A 12,174-nucleotide genomic window follows, 5' to 3' on the forward strand; every position below is an offset into this window, starting at 1 on the left:
CCTGGCCTGATGTTCCACCGCTACAGTTGCTGCTCCAAGTCAGCATGCTGCAAGGGATTGGGGAGCTCTAGAACTTTGCTCAGTTGCAAGGACCCTCCCGGGAAACAAGATACAAGCGATAACTGCTTTTGGTCTCGAGGCTCCATCAACATTACGCCCAATTCCCACGCTCATCATGGGCAGGAAGAGAAGTGCCATGGAGACATTCAAAAATATCCAACAAGTTAACTTTCTCTACCAGTCCTCTTTTTTTTCTCCCTTCTCCCTGATTAGTGAGATCTTTGTCCAGGCTAATTCTTTCATCAATTGCATTCTTCCAAAAGTCTTTATTTACTGCATAAACTTGGGCTTTTGCTAATTCTTCCCCTCCTGTTTACTCTGAGATGGCAAAGCTAGGAATGGACCCTGGTGTAGTACGTCTGGCTCTCCGAGCTGCTGCCTGAAACTGGGAGGAAAGTCACCAGGGGACCGGGTATTATTAGGAATGAGAAGCACGTAAGTTATTATCAGCATATTATCAACCTTACAACCACATGAGCTTGTTAAGGTGTGTTTTTCCAGGAAGGCACTGGCTTTTTCATTCCATAATAAATTTAAATTTAGTCTGTCTAAATACAGTATATTTTATCAGTATATTTGCTGAAACACATATATTTATCTACTTAACTATCAAGCTTATTTATTCATTACCTTGTAAAGTGGATTGAGTTGAATGATGGTAAACTAGAATCTTTTTGCTTTTAAATCTGTCCACCTCTTATCATTCTGTGCAACTACTGGTGCTAAAAGAAAAAGTGTGAATGCTAATATGTATACACTTAATAAATACAAGCCTAAAGACTATGATCAGATTTCACATTTGTAAAATTCTTTAAAATTTACAGAATGCTTTTACATGCACTACGGTGTGTTACTCTCCAGCAAACGTCTAATAAACATAATTAGTAGATTGCGGTGGTACGTGAGCCTTGGTCTCCTGAATGAAAACCCAATGACTTCCCAATATTTGGTTATGAAAGCAGAAGAACCTATGGGATGTCGAAAGTGACTTTTTTCAATGGATAGTGTTCACTAATACATTTCAACCCCTCTGCAGTTTGTGGATGCCAGACACCCACAGTACAGGCAACTGCTTTAGGGAGTACGCCGTGAACAAAACAGATCAATTGTCTTTGGCTTGTCTCTGAGCTTTCACTAAAGCAATGTTAGGCTCAGGGATTGTGTCAAGGATGCTATGATAATGCTTGAAGCCAACTGAGGTACAAGAGTTGTTCAAAGGATAGGAAGGACTTGGTTTCCAAGTTTCCTGCCTCATCCTGATGTGAGCAATGCCTAAGAGGAGAATCCACTGCACAACCTCCGTTCATTCTTTGTGATGGGATGGGAAAAAATGGTGATGTGTGTGTTGGCTGTAGCTTTCTCTCTTTCAAATTAAATGAGAATGTGATGTTAAAGAATTTAGTATGAGGTGAGCAATCAGCAAATATCAACTATTATTATTATTAAAATAGAGATAACATGCTTAAAATTAGAATGGTACATGGGGATTCAAGAACACTGATTAGTCACCAAATGTTTATGTTAATAGGTGTACCAAGGGATGTTTTGTTTTTAAATTCATCACAATTCGCAAAAATCTAGTATATTAAAATATTATCTGGTATATGATCTATTAAGTTTCTAATTCAGCTACTTATAGAGATAGAAGGTACATAGTTAGGAAGTCTTCATTATTTTTCTGCAACTCAAGAATGTTTAATTCTTATAAAATTGTAAAAATGATACTTTTGAAAGTCAATATTAAATATTAAATGAAGGTCTGAGATATTATTAAGGAGTAATTTTATTTTTATTTTATTTGGGAAAAAATGCCTAATAACATCAGGTTTGGCTTGAAACTAAAGTAACTCGGGTTCTCCACTTGCTGGCTCTCATCTCATGCTGAACTAGAGAGATGCCAACCATAGCCCCAGATCCTTAACAACTTGGTGAAGAAAATTCCAGAACAACCGCGCTGTGAGCCTTTGCCTTCAGATACGAGGAAAGCAGCTGCAAGAGAGGTGAAATTGCGCCATCAGCAATTGTGCCATTTTTGAGCCCTCCCTGCCCTTTACCTGAGCCCTCATGTTTCCTCCCAACGACCCATTTTGCAGATGAGCAAACCTAAATTTGGAGAGTTTAAATAATGTTCCAAAGGTCACACTGGTAGTGCCCAAGGGACAAAACCTTTCCTGGGATGGACACGCAACAGAAGTCGAGTGAACATCTCTGTCTGAGTGAATGTCTGTATCCCAGGAACTTTGGAGAAATCTCATTTTAGAAAATGTTGCAAGCCCTTGTTCTCTGAGGTGTCTGATGCACCAGACTTTGTTTTTACAAAGCTAGATTGCTCCTTTTTTTTCTGATGTCCAAGTGTCTATAGAAAAGGAAAACAAAAACCCCCAAAATTACAAAGATGATTCAGCTCAGAAATTCATGCAATGCACTTTGTAGTTTGGACAGGAGTTTTTTGTTTGTTTGTTTGTTTTTGTTTTTTGTTTTTTTTTAGAACTTCCTTTTCTTAAGACCTCAGGTTACAAGAGCACAGTTACAAGCACACATTACACCATCTAAATACCTTAACCCTCCTGCATAAGCCTGATAAACAACCACGGTAACGCTCATCGATGAGAGTCTATTGGGAAGCCGTCCTAGATCATCCGAGATCCAAGTTTGGAGACAGAAGAAATTTACAAGTTGCTATTTTGCTACAGAAGAATTTAAGTTGCTCAAAGTCATGCATGCCATTAGTTGGCTGAGCCAGATGGCCTCTCTCAGTTCAACGCTCCTTCTATTATACTTAACTTTCTGGAAGCAAGTGTCGCTTTTCAATCTACACTGCCAAAGTAAGTCCAATGCTTAATTTTGGCTACGTAGGTCATCAATGATCATTTCAACAACTAGAAAATGATTATAATACAGTTTCATAACAGTCCTCCCTTATATCATAACTTGTAAGTGCTCTGAATGTGACCTAATCCTGACCGTGTGAAAGATAAGCGCCCAGTTGTGAGCCAAAACTGTTTTTATTATCAGACATTCAGACGGGCTACATAGTTCAGGCTGATTGAAAACTGCATAGCAGAAATGGTTTAAAATGTGACCTTGGAACAAGAAGAGTTGGGTCTATCCCTCAAAATGCAGTGCTTTTCTCCGGGCTTTATATCAAGCACACAAAATAAAACAAATACTTTTGAAGCCTTTTACTTTGTTTTGCACAGATTAAATAAGTAGAAAGCGAGAGAGCACTAGATCTTATGTAGCGGGAGAGAAACATCCCACCAAATGTTTTTTGCCAGCTGCTCACCAGTTTAATGCTCTCCAAATGATCATATATATTAGTTCCAGAAATGTTACAATTCTAATCCTTTACTGTTTGTTTTAAAAAATCCTCCATTTTGGACTTTAACTGGTCATGAAAAAACATTAACAGATGTTTACAAAGGAGAAGGACGATAACTTTACGTAACTCTAATAAACATGTTTTTCAGTATTAACCAAAATTATCCAGTCCCTGTTAACCTCCACATAAATCCATTAAAGCAGCAATATTTTGGAAGATTTCAGTAAAACTCTGATGATGAGACAATCATAATTTGAAGACAAATATCTATGTATTTACAAAATCTCTTTCCAATTACAATAACCTCTGCTTTTCAGTAGTTTTACATATCTATAAATTTATTTTATTTTATAAAAAAACATATTTTTTCATAGAAACAAATCATGTATTAACATATAAAATTATGATATGTTATAATATATGCTATATAATATTTATTAATTTAATATATATTATAAATTATATGTATTATATAGGCACATATGATATGTGTGCTGCTAGATATTACATATCACATAGAATATGTAAATTTTATAATATATTATTATGTTGTATGTTTATTATACATGTAACATATAACACATTATCTACAATATTTTATCTACCTATCTTTCTTTCTATCTATCTATCAATTTTGGAAATTCTGGAGGTGGAAGGGGCCTCAGAGGCACAGAAGGATTATGACTTCTCAAGTCTACAACTCTTTAACTGAAAAGCCAGAATTAGAACTCAGGTCTTCTGATGCTCAGGCCTATGGGTTTTCCACACTATCATTCACAAACTCCTAAAAATTTCATTGTCAGTTGTCAAAAGGAGGCCTGATTACCAAAAACAAACAAACAACTCAACACATATGCACAGGAGACACAGATAGATATCACTGTAGCATAGTTTATGCAAGGGAAAAACTGGAAACTATTTAAACATCTTTTGGAAGGAGAAAAGCTCACACTGGGCCTACTCATTTGACCCAATACCGCGTAATAGTTAAAGTAAATAAATCCACATTCTATGCATTAACATGTGTTGAATTTGTTAAGGGAACAAAAACTGCACAACATAGTAGTATGATGCCATGAAGAGAAATTTTTAAAAATCCATGCAAAACATTTTGATGTACAAATATGTATGTATTCTGGTCTACAAATTCTTACCCTTCTCAGCATGTCTTCATTGTTTGAAAAAGCTACACATAATATGAATAGAAGCTACATTTATCACTACAAGTGAAAAGTTTAAGATTTTTCAAAACCACTTACACTTCCATGTAATTTCTTCCAAATCTTGAACTGCTAGTGTCAATTTCCTCAATGCAGTGTCTATTAATAAAAGTTATATTTACTTCCTTTCTGTGATGATCATTTTCATTTGGGAGAGAGCGAGAGCTGTCATTTTGAAGATCTTTTTCTCCTGAATTAGAAGATCCTTCATTAATAAATTACATAAAACGGAGTCTGCTTTAGTATATTGACCAAATTCAATTAGATAATTATAATACAATTTGCTTCTTTGTGTCGTGGATGTACTACTTAGAATTATTAAATGATAGAGAATGTTTTAGTGGTTCTTATTATAGACTCTTACTTTACAAATGAATAAACAGAGGTCCAAAGAAGGCAAATTACTTCCCTAAAGATATGCAGCTAGTAATAGGCAGACCTGGGATTAAGACCCAGGCTGCTGCCTAGAGCTCTTTAAATGACACACCACACTGTTTCTCCTGCATCACAAACCTTGTCTATACTCTGCCCACTCCCAGAGACAAATTAATCAGTGATGGAAAAAAAGGCAATCACCAAAAACTCCTGATACTAGTTTATTGTGATTATAATTTCAAATCAATATGCCAAGCTTACTTTTTGACTGATGATGTGGAGATTAATCTATGCATGTATCTCCAACATAACTCTTAGTTTTGCCATATGTATATGTGTATAAATTTTATATACATTTGAGTTGTATATATATTTGCAATGTGCATGTGTATACCTGAAGTCTGAAGATAGTAATGGTACATTGAGAAAGCTGCTTGTTGCCTTATGTCTCTGAACCTCCATCTGGAAAATAATATCTGTTACGTAATGTGATGTATATATGGGCTATTTAAACACTAAGAGTACTATAACTGGCCTACAATAGATTTGCAAGTCTCAGTTTTGGAGATGCTGATGCCCAAAGTGGGGAAAAAATCTTTCATGATGCTTGGAATAAGTCTCCTTATGGAATTTTATTAAATTAGTAAATACGTACTTAGTAAATACGTTCATCTGTGAAAGCCTCCACTGCTGGAGAATAAATATTGATTATTTTTACTTTCTTGTCAAATCGTTCATTTTCATTGCAGCAGTATTGTTAACAGTTAGAAATCCCAGCATTTTCCTCCTTTAAGATATATTATTTTCCCAAGCCCTTGACTGTGGAATTATACCAAACATTTCTGGACATATCATTAGTCACAGGTTAATTTTGAAAAGTGACTTCGATTCTGGTGTGTTATCCTTATGAATGCAATCCTTTTCCCTTGTTTAAATCATTGTCTTTGTATATCTTAAAATCAGTAAAAAAAAATCTTTAAAACTTTAAGACAATAAACATTTTTGCAGAACCACTTTGATCCCAGATCTTACATAATTACTATTATATTTCAGTATGAGTCAACCATATATTTGACCCAAGTTTTTTTTATTGAATATTTTTACTTTAAATACAAATAATCAAAAAAGAAAAAAAAACTTTCATATAGGAAATCACTTTTACAATGTGATTCAAGATTCTATTTAGTTTATTTTGATTTGTTTGTTTATTTGTTTCTCCTGGAGCAAAAATATACTATATTCTTATTTTGGCTTAGAATATTAAGTCGTAACTTCTGATCTTGCCAGATAGTAAAACTAAACACTTTTGGCTCTAGCCAGGTTTTTGGAAGAAATTTAGGTGCAGCAGGAAGAGATGTTAGTAATTCCAGTTGTCCAACTCTCGCCTTTAGAGCATTCCCTGAATTGTGTTGGAATATGTTACTGTGTTGCTGCGAACTACGCCTGCCAACTTCCACCCTAGAGATGGCTATATTTCAGAGATGAGTGAAACGATACTTGTAAACAAGTTTATAATCATTAATAAAGCTTACCAAACAACTTAAGCTCTTTAGAAACACATTCACTCTCATAATTAGTTGCCTATTGCTTATTTAATTACAACTTTTAGTAGAGACACACAGACTTTTAAAAATGCAATTTGTGAAAATTTTAAACTTAAGTTTATCTTCATGATGTTTATTTTGCCTTTGTAAGTTTTAGGTGTCAATTTATTTCTCTCTGGAGATCCTAGTTGAAACTCCACCATGGACTATTCCAATGCACTCTTTAAAAATCCCTACGAATATTTTTCTGTAAAGTTGACAACTGCCCACTTTGGGATCCAGATGCTATATTCGCAGTGGGATGATTTTGTTCTGTTTCCCAAACACAGCCCTTTCTTATACGGTCTCTCAGAGACGGAAAATTCTGCTTCGTTTTTTTACATTTTATAGTAACCTTTCATCAGAATTACCTAAAACCAGGTCTCTTCATTCCAGATGGCGTCTAGTTCAAGATTATTCAAGACTCATTTGTAGTTTGGCTCCCTAAATATCTTGGTGGTAAATTAATCCAATGTCTCTTTTTAGAGCTCCTACTTCTTGCAGAACTCACACAGCCACTGTTTGTGTGTGTAAGCAGCACTGAAAAACTGGAGTTTCCAATAAATGTAAAGAAATCGACAGACACTAGCAAGTGTCAGCGGGTCTCTGAAAGAATGTGCTGGAACCTGAGAGGTCTTTGAGCTTTGTGGTGGTGTCCTTTAGAGTCAGGGGAGTATTTCTTTCTACAAGATTAAAATAATATATAATGTTATCCCCTCTTCCCCTAAGGTTTTTCAACTCTGTGGTTGCTCTTCTGACACAAATATATTGGGCCCTCTTGTATCTCCATTCAAAAAATATTTAATGAAAAGATCCTTGTTTCTTAAGAGTTTTAAGTGCTGCAGCTGGTATCCATGGGCAAACAGAAAACATGGAGAACATAGTGTTCTCCTCAAATGGAAAGTTTTTAAACCTTGCCTGAAAATAATAAACACAATACCTAACACTTTCATAGTCATTTTAAGTTGGAGAAGTGTATGCACATCTGTCATATTGTTTTGTAGTCTTGTGAAGGGAGAAAGGCATTAAGCCATTCAATAATTGTCTACTGCATGCTAAGCACCATGAAAGGATGGGCCATGATACACAAGGCAGTCCAAACAGCTTAGGCTTTTCTTGGGAAGAGGAGACACGAATAGAAAGAGATACAATAAAAGTAGTATATAAATATCTACTGTAATAGAGAAATAGAGGGACAAATGGAGACTTAGAATGATGTTCCACACTATGCTAGGAAATGTACATGTATTGTCTCATAATATCCCTCCCAACTCTATTACAGCAATTTTATCAACAATTCATGGACAAGGAAATCCAAGCTCCCAGAATCTAATTCCCTCAGGAAGCTAAGTGCCCATCAGGAGCTTTGTACGGAATTTCTGGCAGGCAGGACATCAAGCAAGGCTCCTGACTCATCAGCCATTACCCGCCAGATCAGGCTGGTTTCGGAAAAAATGCAGTATTAACATATCCCATTTTTTTCTCTTAACACTGCCCCTTTCATTCCAACAGCACTGGTGTCCATCAGGCCTTGCCCTCAAGGCAGGAAAGGAAATTGTAGGTCGTCCTTGTGAAGGAGGCTGTTTGCTTTTCTTAGTTGACTTAGTTGACTATGACCAGAATCATTTCTAAGTTTGGTTTCCGGGGAAAGGAACAGTTCAACAGGTAGAGCGCAAGTTCAAAACCCCAGAGGTCTGGGGTTCAATTCCCAGTACCTCCTCAAAGCCGCAATCAATGAAGAAATGTAGTTAAATTTGGTTTCTGAAGTTAGACTTCCAGACTGAGGGCCCAGGTGGGTCCTTTGGACAGTGAGCCCATGGAGTCGCGATGGGGTCTCAAGACATGATGGAGACCTGTTTTACCCATGAAGAAACGGAGGCTCAGAGAGGCGAAATGACTTGAGTAAGGTCACACAGACTTGATGGTGGCAGACGTGGGATCAGAACTAGGTTTTCTGATTCCAGCCCAGTGCCTCCCGTGATCTTCATTAATCCCTGTGTTAGCTTTGGAATCTTTTGTGCTTCCCTCTGTCCTGTCATCTGAGTGGGGGATGTCCTTCTAGTCAATTAACAGCCTTCTCTCTTGTCAAAAAGAGAAGAGTGGATAAGGGATCGAGGGAAAGTGTGTTTTCGGCCACTGAAGGGGGCTGCTTTATTTCAGCACCACCCATGGACCGCCCGCTCCGTGCCAGGCACTGGGCATCCAGGGTACAGCAAACACAGCTTCCAAAGACTGAAACTGGGTTGCTCTCTAGACCAGGCAGGCCCCGCTCCTTGACTGTTGCATCTCAGTGCTGTCTCCCGCTGTTCCCCGAGCCCCACTGCCGGCCCGTGCAGGTGCCCACGGCCCCAGCGCCGTGCCAGGCCCGCAGCGGGCGTGAAACGGCGGGAGAAACCCAGCAATCGCGCGGAGCAGGCAGCCCCAACGCCCGAGCCTTACGCTCCCGGTCACCACGGCAACCGGGGAGGTGCTGACCCCTGACCCCGGGGCCCCGCCCGGCCCCGCCCCGTCGCGTTCCCGAGATCAACATGGAGAAGGCCAACCCGGAAGTGCCGCCGCCGCCGCCGCCCGCCGGGTGCTAGGAACCGCCGGCCCGGCGAGGCCGAGCCCGGCGTCTGCCGCCCTGCAGCCTGCAGCCTGCCCCGTGGTCCTTCCACTCCAGGGCGGCCGCGTCCCCGCACCCGGTCCCACTCCATCCCCCGGAGACCCGCGCCCGCCCCCACCCCCGCCCGAGAGGAGGAGCCGAGGGGAGGAGGAGGAGGAGGGAGAGGTTTGCGAAAGGGAGCGAGGCCGCGCGAGCCGCCGGCGGTTCGTATTACCGGGGTCGGGAGGAGGAGCCCGGCCGGGCCTGCGGACCAACGCGGGGAGGGCGGGAGGCACGGAGGAGGCGGGGGCGGCCCGGTCTCGAGGAGGCGGGCGGGAGGCCGGGGGCTGCGAATCGGGGTGGGCGAGCTCTAGTCCGCGGGGCGGGGGGCGCCCTCCCACCTCCGCCGCCCGCCGCCGGGCCTTGGCGGCCTGGCCTCACCTGCCTGCAGGCCCGGGAGCCGCCCGCCGCCGCCGAGGGCCCGTCCCGGGGGCCGGCGGGACGTGAAGGTGCGGACGCGAGGCGCGGGTGTCCGTGCGGAAGCCTGGACGGCGCGGCCAGGTGATGGTGGGCCCCTGTACATCTCCGGAGGAAAGGGGACCCCCGCCCAGAGCATCCGTGCCCCCGGGCTGCCCCAGTGAGGCGTTTGGACATCAACCCTAGGGAAGTCGGGCAGCTGTGAGTTTGCCTGTCTCCGTTAAGTGCCCTTAGGATGCAGTGATTAAGGAATTAGGCTCTGCCTCCGGGAGGGGCACTGCCTGCGCTGTTGAACTCGGTGCAAAGAAAAAGGACAGAAATGATGCTTTCCGAGCAAGCCCAAAAGTGGTTTCCAACCCACGTGCAGGTCACAGTGCTCCAAGCCAAAGATCTTAAGCCAAAAGGCAAAAGTGGCACCAATGACACGTACACTATAATTCAGCTGGGCAAGGAGAAGTACTCCACCTCTGTGGCTGAGAAAACCCTTGAGCCAGTCTGGAAGGAAGAGGCCTCTTTTGAGCTACCGGGATTGCTAATGCAGGGGAATCCAGAGAAATACATTCTTTTCCTCATAGTTATGCACAGGTCCCTGGTGGGTCTGGATAAGTTTTTAGGGCAGGTGGCCATCAATCTCAATGACATCTTTGAGGACAAACAAAGAAGGAAAACAGAGTAAGTTATGTAATTTATTTTGAATTTGGGGGAGCTTAACTATATCTTATTTATGGATTTTCTGTTCTTGGAAATGATTTGTCTACCTGGGGCATTGGTTTTTTGGACTGAATTATGAAACCCACTTTTAAGCACCATATTTGCATGAATCTGACATAAAAATAGCCCTTGTGAAGAAACATTTTTTAAATGGAGTATTTAATGATCCATTACTCTCTCATTTGTTTGGGGTAAGCATCTTCAATAATTGAATGTTTTGCACAGGATTTCAAGTATATTCACATTGTTTCACTACTTATAAGAGGACTGGATCACAGTGTTGACCAACTAAAACAACATATATGTAAAATTTTAAGATCTTTAAACATTACAATTTTGCAGGAAATAGAACATCAGAAAATTAAATCTGCCAACATAACGTCTTATGTATATATATTTTTTTCAGTTGAACTCCGAAGCTGTCAAGTGATATATTACCAAATTTAAAACTCAGTATTTTATTTCAGCATTTTAAGCACAGTTGGCTTTTATTTTAGCTCAGCCATTTTTCGGGGTCACTACATCTTGATGGAGTCCAAAGCTGTTAAAAAAAAGTTTTAAAAGTATGTGCAAACATCCTCAACCTTGAACACAATTACTTCAAAGTTAGTTCTGCAAAGCCAGTGTGTTTAGACCATATTAAATGCTGTCAGATTGGAGACAGTGATTAAATTCTTGTCATGAAATGATTTAATGACGTCTTCAGTGACAACATGGCCTTTTTAATACGACTTCCAAGCTTAGGGTAGATATATTCTAATTTAAAAAACTGAAAGTTAAAACTAGGATATTATGTCTTAAATTGAGAAATAGTATGTTTTCCGAGATAGTGACACCCCTTACTTAAATTTTATAATTCCTCTAGTCTGAGAGAAGATGGAATTAATGAGAGAAGAATATAGATTGAATTTTTAAGAGAACTTCAGATTTCAAAAATAGCTTTGGAGTTTCAGTTATAACTGAAATTTATTTATGCTTTAAAAAACTTTTTATAATAACTTTCTTGAAGTTCATTTTACTTTCTTATACTTTAAAGCAACCATCTCTTTCTTTCTATATATATCTTCCTGCAAGCTTCTCTTGATTGGAGTTTTATTTTTATTGAAAAAATGTTTTTTAAAATCAGGTCTTTAAGGTTTAATATATTGTAGGGTAAAAGGGTAGAGAGATAAGCAATACTAGGAATTCTAGAGGAAAACTGGTAAATATTTAAACCGATGAGATGAAAATGTTTTAAGAAAAAGGTTTAATAAAAGTGTAAAGTTGAATACATTATCAGTGATTTTAGTAACACTTTGATACCTTACAAAGTAGCATTAAGATACTTCTGAAGAGTTCTTCATCAAATTTAAACTGAAAAATAGATACTCACCAAATAATTTATTTCAAATTGCCTATTTTGGATGACCTCACTGTATAATATTTAAATGTTTTGAATGTAAACTTTTAAGTATATCACATCTTCAAATTTCAGACTGCATTTACAGTGCTTTTAACGTTAATGAATGATGTACTACAGGTCTTCTCTGAAATACAAATTTTCCAAGTGAAAGTAGGCCCAACTGTGAACCCAGAGATTCTGAGGATGAAATAAGCTTTTAAAATTTCTTCTCATTTTACCCTCTGTTTTTGGCAGCATCACAATAACGATAAGTATGACTGTAAACAATTCTCTAATATCATAGTTTCCCTACAGAAACTCTCTGTTGGCTACTATGTAAAATGGATCCTAGAACTTTTTGGGATAGAGGGAGTGCCTTTCAGTGTTACCAACAGGACTTGTGATGTTATTGCATTCAAAGTGATTTTCACATGTTATTAAATCCCTAACATTTTCTCTCT

The 12,174-nt window shown here is 39.4% G+C and overlaps 1 protein-coding gene across 2 annotated transcripts in view; it reads left to right on the forward strand.

Annotated features, from left to right (window-relative positions):
• Window positions 1–9,459: 9,459 nt before the first annotated feature.
• Window positions 9,460–12,174, forward strand: part of RAB11FIP2 (RAB11 family interacting protein 2) — a 40,211-nt gene continuing 37,496 nt past the window's right edge. Inside the window, exon 1 of one of the 2 annotated variants that reach the window (XM_045506523.2) lies at window positions 9,460–10,293. In XM_045506523.2, the coding sequence (XP_045362479.2) occupies window positions 9,941–10,293 (353 nt within the window). In that variant the 5' untranslated portion in view covers window positions 9,460–9,940. The remainder of the gene's footprint in view (window positions 10,294–12,174) is intronic. The other variant, XM_010969859.3, reaches the window with a different exon arrangement.

The sequence above is a fragment of the Camelus bactrianus genome, chromosome 11 (genome assembly GCF_048773025.1).
Source record: "Camelus bactrianus isolate YW-2024 breed Bactrian camel chromosome 11, ASM4877302v1, whole genome shotgun sequence".
NCBI lineage: Eukaryota > Metazoa > Chordata > Mammalia > Artiodactyla > Camelidae > Camelus > Camelus bactrianus.